At 37.8% G+C, this 17,443-nt stretch overlaps 1 protein-coding gene across 6 annotated transcripts; it reads left to right on the top strand.

Annotated features, from left to right (window-relative positions):
* The first annotated feature begins 1,943 nt into the window (after positions 1-1,943).
* On the top strand, positions 1,944-15,534 carry LOC308686339 (uncharacterized protein). 6 transcript variants are annotated; one of them, XM_081394741.1, is made up of 11 exons: positions 1,944-2,036; positions 2,738-2,853; positions 3,640-3,705; positions 3,817-3,897; positions 5,177-5,230; positions 5,997-6,062; positions 6,174-6,254; positions 8,513-8,566; positions 9,879-9,977; positions 13,379-13,457; positions 14,216-15,527. In XM_081394741.1, exons 2-9 carry the CDS (start codon positions 2,818-2,820, stop codon positions 9,891-9,893), a joined length of 453 nt encoding a protein of 150 aa, XP_081250867.1. In that variant the 5' UTR covers positions 1,944-2,036; positions 2,738-2,817; the 3' UTR covers positions 9,894-9,977; positions 13,379-13,457; positions 14,216-15,527. The 6 variants fall into 6 exon arrangements, with proteins under 6 accessions (XP_081250867.1, XP_081250868.1, XP_081250866.1 ...); XM_081394742.1 differs by having other exon boundaries at positions 13,379-13,422; positions 14,216-14,228; XM_081394740.1 differs by having other exon boundaries at positions 13,379-15,534.
* Positions 15,535-17,443: the final 1,909 nt, after the last annotated feature.

The raw sequence follows: 17,443 nt of genomic DNA, 5'->3' as shown, positions 1-17,443 counted from the left end.
GTTTGGTAGAGGGAAATCAAATGGTTGAACTCACGCTACCTTCTTGCTCCTCTAAAGTCCTTTGTTGAGAACTCTTTAAGTTTCTGCTCACCTATGAGTATGGATTGATTTATATACTTACTGTTGTGTTTGTTTCATAAGATCACTGATGTTAGCTAATTGCTTTCTTTCTAGAAAGGACTTTTAATTTCCACATGTTCTTTTGTGAGCTATTTTGGATACTAGAGATATTGAATCCAAGTGCAGTCCACGCTGGCAACGAGGCTTACAGCACATGGTCTTAACCAATGTGGCACTGAGGACATCGATTCACTGAATGACATTGACTGCGATCTTTTCTCACATTGTGGATTATAGGATTACAACCATTGCATCACACTCAAATAGCCTTGTGGATTTGAAACTCACTTCATCTTCAACATCACATCATCACTTATCAAAAGACAGGACATTCAAACGATAAGTTTACTTCTTCTCATTGACTTATTATTGAAGCAACAAATACCTTTGAGAGTGCTTTGCAGTTTATTTATTGTCTGTTTGGCACATGTATTAAGCACTGGTGGGGGAAATAAAATAGGTTTAAATGATCATTTGTTATGTGAAGAGATTTATTTATCAGTACATGTCAAAAATCTGTTGAACCCCCTCAGAGTAACATCTTTAAAAGAAAGGAGGTGTTATAACATGTCAAGACATATTTTTTAATAAAGAACACCTGAATTTAGTGATTTTCTGACATTCTTCGCTACAGATCTTCGTTCAGGTTGAATGGGGACCGTCAAAGAACAGCCATTTTCAGGTCTCTCCAAAAATGTTTAATTGATGTTTGACAAAGTCGTCCCTTTCAGTTTTCTTGGTTGTGTGCTTAGGGTCATTGTCATAGTGAACAGTAGGCGAACAGAATGGCAACACCTTTACACCCCACGTATGGAAAGAGTTTGACCTTAATGTGATCGGACTTCTGTGAACAACAATAACAGATGCCTTTTGCCTTCGGATAACACCAATTATTGTGGAGAACAGGAGGAAGGGGTTTATCAGCACAGAGTGATCGCGTCAATCACAGGAACTCCCTTGTTCTCCCTCATTCTTATCCAAAAAAGTGTAAACAAATAAATTAAATTGATAAATTCCTTAGGACTCCCAGGAAAAACAAGTTGTGCCACATGGGTGAAGCCACAAATGAAGGACAGATATTCACAGACTCCACACATACTTTTATTACACAAAATGGAGCAGATCCTCCCTATATCCACTAACAGAACTGTATACACTTAATGAGTGCTGTGTGTGTGTGTGTGTGTGTGTGTGTGTGTGTGTGTGTGTGTGTGTGTTTGTTTTTGTGGTTTACGAGGACTTTTGACCTGAATACGCACCAGCACTATGGGGACATTTGGGTTTATGAGGACAGAGGCCATGTCCTCATAAATCCGACAGCGTAGATGTCATTTACTACGTTCCAGACGCTCCCTCTCAAAGTTTGGCGCCATGTCCTTACATACCACAAAACCCTGAAATTTTACCATACACAGTGTATCCCTGATTTCGAGAGTGCGCCCCTGTAGCCAGGTCCTGGTATTACACCCGTGTCATCAAAAATTTGCATCTTTCACACAAGTGTATTATTTGGGGCCTGTGATTGGTCAGATCGATACCGCTAGGCGGGAAATCGCGAAAACAAGATGGCGCCAATGGGCGGAGCTTCAATCAGCTTTAGTGATTGGTCAGATCGGTACCGGTAGGCGGGAGATCGCGAAAACAAGATGGCGCCAGTGGGCGGAGCTTCAATCAGCTTTAAAATGTGTAGCAACTAATGCAAAATACTAATTATTTAAGTATTTTTGCCTGTAATTTATTAATTGTGCATTAAATATATGATAAATAAATAAATAAAATCCCGTTTATATTATGATAAGTACAACGTAATCAGAGGTGTAGTCATTCGTCGTCACGTCATTTCCTGTTTGGACTGGACAAACTCTGCACCTGAGAAGACATCTGTGGACCTGATGAAGGCAACTGTTATCCAAAAGGTAAGTTATAATGTTGTTTAATTGCTTCTCTAATAGCACGTGGGTCCGGTTGGCTTGTTTGTGCATGTTCTGTATGCTCTTCGCTGCTCGTTTTACAGTTAGAAAGCAGCTAGCGCGTGATGCTAACCGTGCTAGCGGACCTATAAGTTAGTGATTCTGTTTACAGACTGACATGAGGGAATCAGCGATGCTTGTCATTTTAAACTCGTTTTCGATTGCACTATATTTGTAACTGCTACCTTTTCTGATCTCATAAAATAGTCTAGCCATCATAATAACGCGTTGGCATGACTAACGTTTCAGTATGTGAAGGGGAGGCTATTTCACCCAGTACAGTATCCTGATATGCTACTGTTAATATTACTACAGTTATGCTTGCTTTAAACACATTAAGACACAAATATGTGCTCTTATTACTCCTGACTATAATAAAATATAGGCTACTCTGAATATTATTAGAACTCTGTTTGATTCAGTCTTATTAATACTGTCACTATTATTGCCTATAATATTAATTGTGAATGAAATCTATGAATGAATAGTTATTATCAATTAACATATTCCTTAAATATCATATAATAAAGTATTAAAATAACTTGAATGCTGTTTACCATAATTGATCAATTTATTTAAAACAAGCTTTTTGAATAATAGGTCAAATGAAATGCAATGGTCGTGAGAGTCTTTTTCTATGCGCGCAGACACATGGGATGATGGCTGAAGTGAGTCAGTGAAGGAGAAGATCAAGATCTGGAAGAGGGCATGCCGTTTACAGACACAGATGAGCTCCAGGGCAGATTCAGCAATCATTATAAAGGTGAGTTCAGGGTTTCCATGCATAAGCAGTGCCATGCGACCAGTGCTCCTCAGAAACAGATTATTTGCCACAGTTATCAGTCACTGAATTATGATTGTGTGTGTAAGAAGTGAGTCACGATCACTTACTGTACATCTAGCACAGGCACAATGTCTCGTATCACTCTCATACATACACACACTTGAACTCAGTGCCGTCCAAATGTATCTAGTTACCAGTGTCCCAGTAAATCTAGTGTCCTCATAGACCAGTATTCTGTCAAACTTACACAACACACTCAGTCAAAGTCAAACATCAGGAACATGCTCTTATGATGTCCTCATAAAACTGTGTCCTCATAGACCAGGATTCTGTCAAACTTACACAACACACTGAGATTCTTCTGTCAAGTCAAACATCAGGAACATGCTCTTATGATGTCCTCATAAAAGGGTGTCCTCATAAAACTGGTGTAAAGCTACACACAACCTGACACACTGTAATGAAAACACATGTAATGTGATGCATAAAAGCCGTGAACATTACCTTGTGGTAGCATTTAAATATTGAAATATTGATTTGAAAACTTTAACTTTGTAATCTTGTATATTATCTCAAATCAGTATTTCATGTGCAAATATTTATTGATAGGTAGCTGTGTATCAGGACCCTTATTATCCTGTCAGTTTATTTTGTATTAATTACTGACTGACTGTACATTATCCTTTATATATTCCATTTATAATGCTTTTTTTAAACTCTTAGGTGAAGTGTTTCTGTATGTAACGCTTAATTTCATATTCTCAGATGAGCCATAAGAGCCAGTGGTCATCAGACAGTGATTGTGCTGCTCTGACTGTGGGTCTAGACGAGGTAAGTGAGAGTTGTGCTGGAAGAGAACGAGCAAACGAAGCAGAGACATCTGTGAGATCTAGTGTTCACACATTTACACCACTGTTTCATGTCTAATGTTATGTTTTGTAGACTCTCAGTGAGGTTGAACCCTCCACTCTCGAAATGAAGAGTCCGTCCCCGTCCCAGTCAGAAGCCAGAGATGTACAGAAGGTATTGTTTTTTTGGAAATTAAATTAGGGATACAGCGATATGAACATTTGGGCCGATAACTGATCATTCTTTATATTCGAAAGCCGATATCTGATATATTAGCCGATGAATCTAAATCCAAAATTTGATATACTTTGAAAGCCTGATTACAAAAACGAAACGCACATCATTTAAAGCCAATGTCCCAAACACTTCAACATAAATCAAACATAATAGTACAGTGGCCTAATGTAAGATTCCTTAACTTTTAAAATGAATTTTACATTCATATTTCCAACTTTCTTTATAAAAAAATGACAACACTTTACAAAAAGGTTTCATCTTGTTAGTATTAGTTAACATGTACTAACAATGAATGAACAATACTTCTACAGGATTTACTTAACGTTTATCTTAACGTTAATCTCAACATTTTCCAAGACATTTTAGGATCCAGTGTTGTATCTGTTAATTTAATGCACTGTGAACGAACATGAACTCACATATTTTATTAACTCACATTAACAAAAGTTTTTCAATATGAAAAGCAATTTCACCAGATGTCTTGAATAGCTCTATTTGGAAATAATTAATCATTCTAGAATGATTGGTGTGATTTTGTAGGGGTTTGCATCTGCATAGAAAATAATAAATTGCAAGCAGAGATAAAAAAAATGAACAAAGATGTGAAATAAACAATGCCTCATATATTCCAGGTAAGTCTAACAGCATTTAGGTACAGAACTTGAGTAATCAACTGTAAAATAACACGGCAGAGTCTTTACATAGCCTGACTTCACAGAGGCCTGTACTGCAATGTCACTACCACAGATGGGTATGAATGATAAAGCAATACATTGTGCAGCCCTACAAGTTAATGTTCATGACTTTAATGCATCACATTACATGCATGTTCATTACAGTGTGTCAAGTGTGTGTGTGTCTTACACCTGTTTTATGAGGACACCGTTTTATGAGGACATCATAAGAGCAATGTTCTGATGTTTGACTTGACTGGAGAATCTCAGTGTGTTGTGTAAGTTTGACAGAATCCTGGTCTATGAGGACACTAGATTTACCGGGACACACATATGGAATATTAGGATCGATACTGATAACCCATAATTCACAGCTCATTGTGGCTAATACCAATAGCGAAAACTATTTGTGCTTGTCAGATTAAATATAATCATTGAAGAAGTTGGTAAAAAATAGCAACCTCTGTTTGGCTTTCAATAAGTGATACTAAAATTATTATTTATTTGTCTTTTTTATATATTTTTACTACTTTTTTTTTCAGATGATAACTCTGAAGAATCAGATGAAACCTGAACAAGATACAGCAACTCTAAAGGTATCCAATAAGTTAATGTAATAACTCTGTTTCCTCAGAAACAGATTATTTGCCACAGTTATCAGTCACTGAATTATGATTGTGTGTGTAAGAAGTGAGTCACGATCACTTACTGTACATCTAGCACAGGCGCAATGTCTCGTATCACTCTCATACATACACACACTTGAACTCAGTGCCGTCCAAATGTATCTAGTTACCAGTGTCCCAGTAAATCTAGTGTCCTCATAGACCAGTATTCTGTCAAACTTACACAACACACTCAGTCAAAGTCAAACATCAGGATCATTTTCTTATGATGTCCTCATAAAACTGTGTCCTCATAGACCAGGATTCTGTCAAACTTACACAACACACTGAGATTCTTCTGTCAAGTCAAACATCAGGAACCTGTTCTTATGATGTCCTCATAAAACGGTGTCCTCATAAAACTGGTGTAAAGCTACACACAACCTGACACACTGTAATGAAAACACATGTAATGTGATGCATAAAAGCCGTGAACATTACCTTGTGGTAGCATTTAAATATTGATTTGAAAACTTTAACTATTTTGTAATCTTGTATATTATCTCAAATCAGTATTTCATGTGCAAATATTTATTGATAGGTAGCTGTGTATCAGGACCCTTATTATCCTGTCAGTTTATTTTGTATTAATTACTGACTGACTGTACATTATCCTTTATATATTCCATTTATAATGCTTTTTTTAAACTCTTAGGTGAAGTGTTTCTGTATGTAACGCTTAATTTCATATTCTCAGATGAGCCATAAGAGCCAGTGGTCATCAGACAGTGATTGTGCTGCTCTGACTGTGGGACTAGACAAGGTAAGTGAGAGTTGTGCTGGAAGAGAACGAGCAAACGAAGCAGAGACATCTGTGAGATCTAGTGTTCACACATTTACACCACTGTTTCATGTCTAATGTTATGTTTTGTAGACTCTCAGTGAGGTTGAACCCTCCACTCTCGAAATGAAGAGTCCGTCCCCGTCCCAGTCAGAGGCCAGAGATGTACAGAAGGTATTGTTTTTTTGGAAATTAAATTAGGGATACAGCGATATGAACATTTGGGCCGATAACTGATCATTCTTTATATTCGAAAGCCGATATCTGATATATTAGCCGATGAATCTAAATCCAAAATTTGATATACTTTGAAAGCCTGATTACAAAAACGAAACGCACATCATTTAAAGTCGGCATGAAATCAAATTTGACAAATCTTCTTTTTATATGTAATATTGTAGTGTTTATTATAAATGATTTATCTGTGCACTTCATTATTTTTTCAAAATTCATGTACCCTTATAATCTTTAATCAAATACATTACCCTTCCCTCCCCCCTCGAAAACGACCTCTCTTCTCTTTTGGTCATGTGCCATGGCGAAAGGGTGCGGCCAGAGCCCATGAGGGTGCGGCTATCGGTGTTTGTCTCGTTTCGCGGGAGGCTCATATAAATATGGTCTGATTCCTGCCTGAAAATTTAGCTGCTTGTCCTTGTTCTCGTCGCTGGGCTCCTCAATAAAAAAATCCTTCATGTGAGGGTAACGGTGGGGGAGTCCGGTGGAGAGAAATCCTCCACAACTGAATGTAAACTGGCATTCAAATCTGCCTCCATTTTGTTTGCAACGCCCAACCTCCAACGATCCAATCAATTCCCGAAGGACGAAATCAAGCCCCGCCCTACATTTTTTTCTAATTTCAGAAGCAGTTTCACTCGGATATACATCACAACAAGGAAAAAATGACAATCTCAACTTCCATTTCATGCCGACTTTAAAGCCAATGTCCCAAACACTTCAACATAAATCAAACATATACAGTAGTGGCCTAGTTTGAACCAGTGTAAGGTTTCTTAGCTTCTAAAATAAATTTTACATTCATATTTCCAACTTTCTTTATAAAAAAATGGCAATACTTTATAAAAAGGTTTCATCTTGTTAGTATTAGTTAACATGAACTAACAATGAATGAACAATACTTCTACATGATTTACTTAATGTTTATCTTACTTAACGTTAATCTCAACATTTTCCAAGACATTTTAGGATCCAGTGTTGTATCTGTTAATTTAATGCACTGTGAACTAACATGAACTCACATATTTTATTAACTCACATTAACAAAAGTTTTTCTCTGTTAGTTCATGTTAGTTAATGCAATAACATATGTATTGTGAAGTTTTACCAAAACATCTATTGCCTTAATAATAATAATAATAATAATAAATCAAATGAAATTAAAATGTTATTAGACAACATTAAACTTAAAATGAAATGGCCTAAAGAGCTGAAGGAACACCCCTAAACCTGAGGCTTTGTTAGATGGTTTTAGCTCAACGGAACACAACCTATATATGATAAATTAGATATTTATACAAAATAAACACAATATTACAACTTATACTTGCACAAAATCATGCACAGATTAACTTGAGCTATTATTAATAGTAATCAACTATTACATAGTGAAACTCCTGTTGTGGATGCGCTCCTCCCAGGACAACACGCTGAAACACAGCAACTAAACCCAAAGAATTCACGACGTTTTTAATGCAATAGTTTGCTCATTATAGTGTTATGTATATATGACAGTCCCAATCATAATTAATGTTTTGCTGACCACCGGTGTGGCCTACAGTGAAGTGTTTACTGTAGCACTCATTAACTCAGCCAAATGCATCCTATATGAGATAAATCAGATATATAACAAAAATAAAAAATATTACAACTTACAATTCCACAAGCGAACTCTCCCTGTAACAATGCGCTGATTTCACAGATTTGTGATTCAAACATTTCAAAACCATCACGGTGAACAGCGCACATCTGAAGCTGAAGGAAGAAATCCATTATTTATTAGTGTTAATATAGCGGCCTAATTTTCTTATCGGATTGACAACGACAACATCAATGAGCATTTATTTTCATGCATCCCTGATTGGTTATGACCATATATTTATAGGGTTTTAACTTTATACTTGATTACAACTTATGTCACAGTGTTTTAAATCTTAAGTCACTATTCATCTCATTAATTTGATCAGTATTAATACTGAGTGGTTTGAAATGTCCCATCATACCTGAATTAGTTTGGCGTCATCAGCCTTCTTTTGCTCAAGTATATCATTGATAATGTAATGTTTTAATTTTATGTTTTATGACAGTGATCAGTCAGTGTTAATGGAGTCAAGTATCTGTGCTGCTTCATTTGGAGAATCTCTGAATCCTTTGTCTCTAATAGATGTTTATTTTTTCTTTCTTTGCCTTGCTTTCAGGTGAGCCCTGAGAAGGAACAATCATCATTGGAGGATCAAGACTGTGTTGAGATGGTAATAAAAAGAGCATTGCATCATTTTAGGAAATGCTAGTCTAGAAAGAACTTTTTCACATCATCTTTGGGGCTGTTTTACACCTGGTCATTTCATTGTCAAAACAATTCCATTTACACTTGGCCACATAAATGTGTCTTCACAAAACGGACATAAATCCGATCTTCAATTCCCGCGCTATATCAGATTTAACGGTGTTCACGTCATCGAAAGCTACCGCTATGAGCAGCATTTTTTGTATCATCAGCTAATTTTAAGATCAATAGGAGAGAGAGTAGCATCAGCACTGGTAAAATCATTTATTCTCACTACTTTTAATGAAGATGACTGTGTGTTGAGCATCTGCGACTTACTTTAATTTATTTTTAGTTTGTATTTTGTGCATCAGCATGCTGAAGAGATCCTCAGCTACTCATCTGCAGTGATGCGTGTTGCAGAAGCGCTGTCATATCTCACTATAACGTGTCATATAGCCTAAAACACGCTGTCACCTGTTTATTATTTGGCATTTTTGGGAGGAGTAAAATTCATAGTGTTACCATTAATTACCTTTACTCTAGTGACTGACCACAGTCTAATCTGTCCCTCCACAGTTTGAACCAAAAGAACCGAAAATATTTTTACGCCTCATAATAACATAAATTGTCTTTGTGTTTTGCGCAATTGCTTTGGTAAAGCATCTCTCAAACATACTAAAATCAAAAGCACAATATGGCTCAATGCCCTTATCAAATCGCAAAAGACGATAAGAAAGTAAGTCTGTAGTCTGTTGTGCTGCGTGTTTCAAACTGAAGAGCACACTTTGCTCGCTCGATCAGCTCATGATCTGGCTTTTTCCATGCCTCGTTTCACAGGGAATGAATGCAGTGAACTCCATCTCTGCATGTGCCATAAGTTTAACATGCATTTGGGAACGCAACCAGCACCAGTTACTCTCTATTTTCACATTCGCATTATATCCACATTTTTTGTAGTAATACAATTTTTCAATAAGATGCGTTTATAAACCTGTTTTCACTTAAACTGCAGGTTTCTGCCAGTATAACAGCTTAAGTGAAGAAATTAAGAAAGTATTATAACCTCTTATTGTAAAATAATATACTCATTATAAAATATTAATTTTTCATTGACAGTATTAGTATATCACTGTCTAGGCGATAATTCTAATAATAGTGATCTTAGTGAAGTATTATAGTTGTTATTAATATGATTATTATTATTAAACGGTGCCATTTGTCATGTTTCATAAATGACTTCTCAATACAGGTTAAACTGAAGATGTTCTTGTTTTAAATGTCTCTTTTTCTTTAAGATGAGATCAGTATGACGGACTCTGATGCCAGTGATCCTGATGAAAGCGGTTCTGAAGGTGATGTTCCTGCTGGAGCTGCAGGCGTCTCCAGTAATGTTGGTATGTGTCAACTAATGATGGGTACACACCAAAAGATTTTACATCTTATAAGATTTTCAAAATGTGATGGACCACAAACATGAGGACAAAAAATCCTAGATTTAACCGTTTTGCTCATATAGTGTGTGGTGTGCCATGATGTGAAAAGACCGTTAGGGTTGGGTATCGTTTAAATTTTAACGATTCCGATTCTGCTTATCGAATCCGGTTCTTAACGATTCTTGGTTTCGATTCCAATATTTATTGGAGAGAAAAAAGAGAGCAAATACTTTTTTCTACCTTTTATTCTTGTTACATTTAGGCTATTACCAGTAAAACTGTGACAATGCATCTTAATTTACAATATACTGTATATATATATATATATATATATATATATATATATATATATATATATATATATATATATATATATATATAACACTTTAAGGAATTATAGACTCGACTCGTATTAATTGTCTGATGTATTTATTCATGATCTCTATTTTAAACAAAACTGGTTCTCATTTTATCCAGAATTATGCGGCTCTAGTTTGTCTTTCTTGCATGTGATACAATTCGCTGTATTTTCATCTTTTTTTGAAAAGCTTAACCAAACTTTCGAAAGTCTGCTGCGCTCCGCCATCGTAAATATAACGTACAGCGCATGTGCGGCAGGCAGGTCCTGGCAGATCAATACAACTGTAAACAAATGCTCACTGACATTCACCTCGCGCATGTGAGCATCACCAAAGTAAGGAATCGATAAGCGGAATCGAAGTGTGCGCGACTTATCGAATCCCCGGTTTTTGGCATTTTGGAACCGGTTCTAGATACCCAACCCTAAAGACCATGCAACCAGAGTCTCGACTGTTAACACTCTAGAGACCTCAGAATAAGCATGGCGGACGATATGCAGGAAGCAATTGCGATGATAGTGTTTGGAAATGTTTTACACAACACGTTGTGTAAACATTTGCGCCACAAATCAACAAGCTGATCCTCCATCTCTGCTGTCCACATCAATTTCAGTTTGTGCTGCGCCATGACTGCGTTTCTTATGCTTCCGTCTTCCTTCATCTCGCTTTTTGATTGGATATGGTTTCCTTTCACGTGATAATCTCCAGAGCATGCGCGTGTTTGTCCTCGGGCTTCCCCCCACATTTCAGGATTTCTGATCGTAAATATTCCACATGTTGAATATTTGCGATTCGCGATCAGGTCGGCTCTGACGTTCTTCCGATCAGGTTCGGACACTCTTAACACACCTCACACCAAGGGAAAATCTGATAAGATAATCTATAACCATCAAGATAATCGGGACACAGCTAGGATTTTCAGAAGGGGGAAATCAGCCCAAAATCAGCCTGATTATCTTTTGGTGTGTACCCAGCATAACAAGTTTGTGTTTATGAACATGTTTATTATTATTTTAAACCAATATATATTGTAGTGCAATTTTACGTTAGTATTTTCACCAAAGAAAAATGGTTTTAAGCCAGTTATATTCACTGAACAAAATTATAGATCTAAGTTCTAAGACTTTTTCTATGTACCCAAAAGGCCTGTTTCTCTCAAATATTGTTCACAAATCTGTCTAAATCTGTGTTAGTGAGCACTTCTCCTTTGCCGAGTTAATCCATCCATCTCACAGGTGTGGCATATCAAGATACTGATTAGACAGCATGATTATTGCACAGGTGTGCCTTAGGCTGTCCACAATAAAAGGCCACTCTAAAATGTGCAGTTTTATCACACAGCACAATGCCACAGATGTTGCAAGTTTTGAGGGAGCGTGCAATTGGCATGCTGACAGCAGGAATGTCCACCTGCTGTTGCCCGTGAATTGAATGTTCATTTCTCTACCATAGCCGTCTCCAAAGGCTTTTCAGAGAATTTGGCAGTACATCCAACCGGCCTCACAACCGCAGACCGTGTGTAACCACACCAGCCCAGGACTTCCATATCCAGCATCTTCACCTCCAACACCGTTGAGGCCAGCCACCCGGACAGCTGCTGCAACAATCGGTTTGCATAACCAAAGAATTTCTGCACAAACTGTCAAAAACCGTCTCAGGGAAGCTCATCTGCATGCTCATCGTCCTCATCGGGGTCTCGACCTGCAGTTGGTCGTTGTAAACGACCTGCGTGGGCAAATGCTCACATTCGATGGCGTCTGGCACTTTGGAGAGGTGTTCTCTTCACGGATGAATACCGGTTTTCACTGTACAGGGCAGATGGTAGACAGCGTGTATGGCGTCATGTGGGTGAGCGGTTTGCTGATGTCAACGTTGGGAATCGAGTGGCCCATGGTGGGGTTATGGTATGTGCAGGCGTATGTTATAGACAACCAACGCAGGTGCATTTTATTGATGGCACTTTGAATGCACAGAGATACCGTGATGAGATCCTAAGGCCCATTGTTGTGCCATTCATCCACAACCATCACCTCATGTTGCAGCATGATAATGCACGGCCCTATTCTGCAAAGATCTGTACACAATTCCTGGAAGCTGAAAACATCCCAGTTCTTGCAGGGCCAGCATACTAACGGACATGTCACCCATTGAGCATGTTTGGGATGCTCTGAATCGGCGTATACGACAGCGTGTTCCAGGTCCTGCCAATATCCAACACAGCCATTGAAGAGGAGTGGACCAACATTCCACAGGCCACAATCAACAACCTGATCAACTCTATGCGAAGGAGATGTGTTGCACTGCGTGAGGCAAATGATGGTCACACCAGATAATGACTTGTTTCCAGACCCCCTGAGACCACACAAAACTGCACATTTTAGAGTGGCCTTTTATTGTGGCCAGCCTAAGGCACACCTGTGCAATCATCATGCTGTCTAATCAGTATCTTGATATGCCACACCTGTGAGGTGGATGGATTATCTCGGCAAAGGAGAAGTGCTCACTAACACAGATTTAGACAGATTTGTGAACAATATTTGAGAGAAATAGGCCTTTTGTGTACATAGAAAAAGTCTTAGAACTTTTAGTTCAGCTCATGAAAAATGGGGGCAAAAACAAAAGCGTTTAGAATTGTTCATAGTGTATGTATATATATATCATACTATAGTGTGCCAGTAGATAATATCAAATTACATTTCTAAACATTCCTTTTGCCATTAATTGTAAAAATCAGTTATCAATAATCAGATATTATTATAAATAACAATTTTTCTAGAACAAAATGAATGGAATCAGTACCAAACCAATAAGTTTATCATGTTCATGTTGGTCAAAAACTTTGAAAAGGAGATGTTTAACACAACATTCCATCTCCAGAATAATGTTTTGAATGTCATTTGAAATGTAATTTTTAGAGATCAGATGTATAACCAGTTTTAAGTTCTAGATGCAGGTTTGAGTTACATCTGAGTTTCTGATCTGTCTATAACTGATTTCCTACAGGTGTTCAGAAGATGCCTATCGAGAAACCACTGAAGTTCCTCAAGGTACCTGAGGTTTAAATCTGAATATGACTACCATTGTAAGTACATGAGCTCTCATATAGTTAGAGTTTACTAAAGCATGTATTCTTCTGTACAGAGAATGAACATGAGGCAGGAATTGAAAACCTTGTGGAAAGGACAAAAAGTGTGCTGGTCAAATGCTGAAGTTACAACTGTAATTGAACATTTTAAGGCACATACACTCACCTAAAGGATTATTAGGAACACCATAGTAATACTGTGTTTGACCCCCTTTCGCCTTCAGAACTGCCTTAATTCTACGTGGCATTGATTCAACAAGGTGCTGAAAGCATTCTTTAGAAATGTTGGCCCATATTGATAGGATAGCATCTTGCAGTTGATGGAGATTTGTGGGATGCACATCCAGGGCACGAAGCTCCCGTTCCACCACATCCCAAAGATGCTCTATTGGGTTGAGATCTGGTGACTGTGGGGGCCATTTTAGTACAGTGAACTCATTGTCATGTTCAAGAAACCAATTTAAAATGATTCGAGCTTTGTGACATGGTGCATTATCCTGCTGGAAGTAGCCATCAGAGGATGGGTACATGGTGGTCATAAAGGGATGGACATGGTCAGAAACAATGCTCAGGTAGGCCGTGGCATTTAAACGATGCCCAATTGGCACTAAGGGGCCTAAAGTGTGCCAAGAAAACACCCCCCACACCATTACACCACCACCACCAGCCTGCACAGTGGTAACAAGGCATGATGGATCCATGTTCTCATTCTGTTTACGCCAAATTCTGACTCTACCATCTGAATGTCTCAACAGAAATCAAGACTCATCAGACCAGGCAACATTTTTCCAGTCTTCAACTGTCCAATTTTGGTGAGCTCGTGCAAATTGTAGCCTCTTTTTCCTATTTGTAGTGGAGATGAGTGGTACCCGGTGGGGTCTTCTGCTGTTGTAGCCCATCCGCCTCAAGGTTGTGCGTGTTCTGGCTTCACAAATGCTTTGCTGCATACTTCGGTTGTAACGAGTGGTTATTTCAGTCAAAGTTGCTCTTCTATCAGCTTGAATCAGTCGGCCCATTCTCCTCTGACCTCTAGCATCAACAAGGCATTTTCGCCCACGGGACTGCCGCATACTGGATGCTTTTCCCTTTTCACACCATTCTTTGTAAACCCTAGAAATGGTTGTGCGTGAAAATCCCAGTAACTGAGCAGATTGTGAAATACTCAGACCGGCCCGTCTAGCACCAACAACCATGCCACGCTCAAAATTGCTTAAATCACCTTTCTTTCCCATTCTGACATTCAGTTTGGAGTTCAGGAGATTGTCTTGACCAGGACCACACCCCTAAATGCATTGAAGCAGCTGCCATGTGATTGGTTGATTAGATAATTGCATTAATGAGAAATTGAACAGGTGTTCCTAATAATCCTTTAGGTGAGTGTATAACCAAAGAAAAACTGGCCACACTGACTGAATGCCAGCAGTGTAAGACCGCTGAGGATCCTTTCCGTGGGTTTTCAATTTCTGCCTCACTCTCATTCTCTGTACAGAATAATACATGCTTTAGTAATCTCTAAACACATGAGAGCTTTTGTACTTACAATGATAGTTGTATTCTAATGACACTATACTCTTCTAGAGCTGATGTACAGCCCAAACTAACTTTGTTGAATACTTTTCCTGTTATCTCTGTAATTCTGCTTTGAAACTTGACAATTCTGTTTACATTTTCTGGAAATAACAGAATTGTCTTTAGGTAAACCGTCCCTTGTAAGTCGGTTTCTCTACATGTTGCAGCATTTATTGCATGTTGAGTGAGTTCATTTTATACATTTCAAAGCCTGTTTAATGACGTCTTTAAATTGTGCCTGTTTCCAAGGGCTGTTTTGTCAATCTTTTCGAAGTTTTGAATGGTTCATCTGCTTGTCATTTTAATATGTCAAAACAGTAATGATACTGTATGCTTTCTGAAAGATCACACAGTTGTGCAAGTTTTATTGACCATGTTTTTAAGTTTGTGGATGTCACTTTCCCCTTAAAATGGTATGTCATGATTGTATTACATGGTAAAACTGAAAAAACTCAATGTTTATGATGATATTATTGAAGTCATAATTAAAGCACTTCTAAAACACCTCTGTCCCTGTAATGTTGCAAGTTGTTTTGTGTATTGTATTTGAGATCCGGTACTCTTAAATCACCTTAGTCTTGGTAATACACCGTGTTGTCAGGTTTGTGTGTGTGTGTGGGCATGTACCATTAAACACACTCGTCCTTATAATGTTGGATTATGCAGTTGTGTATTGTGTTTAAGATCCAGTCCTCTTAAATCACCTTAGTCTTGGTAATACACTGTGTTGTCAGGTTTGTGTGTGTGTGTGGTCATGTACCAGTAAAACACATTGGTCCCTGTAATCCACTGAAATGACATATTTAGTGTATTGTAAAAAGAGTGTCCTCATAATCAAGTCGGGCCCCAAAAATCACAATTATGTCATAGGCGGGAACATTTTAGGATGGGCGGGAATGTCCTTGTGTACCACCAAAATATCATATGGTAATATTTTCTGTTCTGTTGTGTGTATAGAACATTTGAAGTCAGATTTGTGATCTGCAGATTAAAACAAAATTTTTGATATTTGTATCATCACTGTAGGGCATTGGGAAAGGGGTGTCCCCATATACCACCACCAAACTTGTTTGGGCATCAGTGTCCTTCTATACCACAAAAACAAGTATGTGTGTGTGTGTGTGTGTGTGTGTGTGTGTGTGTGTGTGTGTGTGTGTGTGTGTGTGTGTGTGTGTGTGTGTGTGTGTGTGTGTGTGTGTGTGTGTGTGTGTGTGTGTGTGTGTGTGTGTGTGTGTGTGTGTGTGTGTGTGTGTGTGTGTGTGTGTGTGTGTGTGTGTGTGTGTTCGTTCTCTCTGTTTACAAATAAATTAACATGGGAAATTCAATTTATTTGCAGACATCCTTGCAACTTAAACGTAGACACACATTTGCACACACTAGTACCAATGCGATGCAAGTGTAGGTGTGTGTTGGGATATTTTACATTTCAAACCCTCCCACATCTGGGCCTGATATCCGGTTGTGTTAAAAGGAGGGAAATCACATACAGACACACACAGAAGCACAATGTTTATCCATCATATAGATAGATGATCTTGGTCCGACACACACATACTGTATGCTTCAAGTTTTCAACAAAGTAAGACTTCTTTCGGAAATATAGCAAACAATACAGGAACTCATCCAAACATACTTTTAGAGCCTCACAATGGTCTTTAAAATGAATACTTTTTTCATCCAAAAATGAAAGTTCTGTCATCATTTGTTCACATTCATGTCATTCCAAATGACTTTCTTTCTAATCTTGTTATACAAAACAACATGTCACTGGCACCAAATTTAGCATCATTAGCTATGTTTCCATTCATGTTGTGAATAAAGTAGCTTTCCATCCCATATGTTCAAGAAAACATATTGCCTTCTGGGGAAAATTAGTGCAAAATCAAATGGAAATGAAAGTTGTAGCCACTGAGGCTCTTGTAAAATGTAATACAGTACTTGCAATTTAGAGCGCAGACAAAACACTCAGACAAACTTTATGTGCTAATGATCAGGGCAAATGGCTTATATTAGTGATTGGTTTTTCTTTTCTACTTCAAGCAAATTATTCAGTCACGTGACTTGAGACAAACTCACATGACTTTATTGTCCCGCATTAAGAATTTATTTGTATCCCATGGCACTGGTCTTCTTAACAAAATGTATCCACTTCAAGCGAGAGCATTTTTTGTGTGTGCATATTTTAGAATTTTATTTGCATCTTTATTTAAACCCAGCATTTAAAAATATACATGAATGAAAACATGCTGCCATACACAACTTTTGTGACAGATTGTGACATGCTATGTGTTTGAATGTGAGTTATTGAGAATGAAATTTGGATAGAAAAAGGGAAGATATGGATCTCATCCACACATAAAGTTATTCAAAAGACTTTGAAAATAGTGACTCCTAAAGATAGTTTGAAAAAAAAA

This window comes from Scardinius erythrophthalmus, assembly GCF_964197995.2.
Source record: "Scardinius erythrophthalmus genome assembly, contig: HAP1_SCAFFOLD_172, whole genome shotgun sequence".
NCBI lineage: Eukaryota > Metazoa > Chordata > Actinopteri > Cypriniformes > Leuciscidae > Scardinius > Scardinius erythrophthalmus.
This window is presented reverse-complemented; position numbering and strand designations above follow the sequence as displayed.

Bases quoted from the DNA above. Each gene is read 5' to 3' on its own strand.
- LOC308686339 (XM_081394738.1), top strand. From the start codon at position 9,903: ATGCCAGTGATCCTGATGAAAGCGGTTCTGAAGGTGATGTTCCTGCTG. The intron at 9,978-11,827 runs GTATGTGTCAAC...TCTCTACCATAG, and splicing joins AGGCGTCTCCAGTAATGTTG to CCGTCTCCAAAGGCTTTTCA.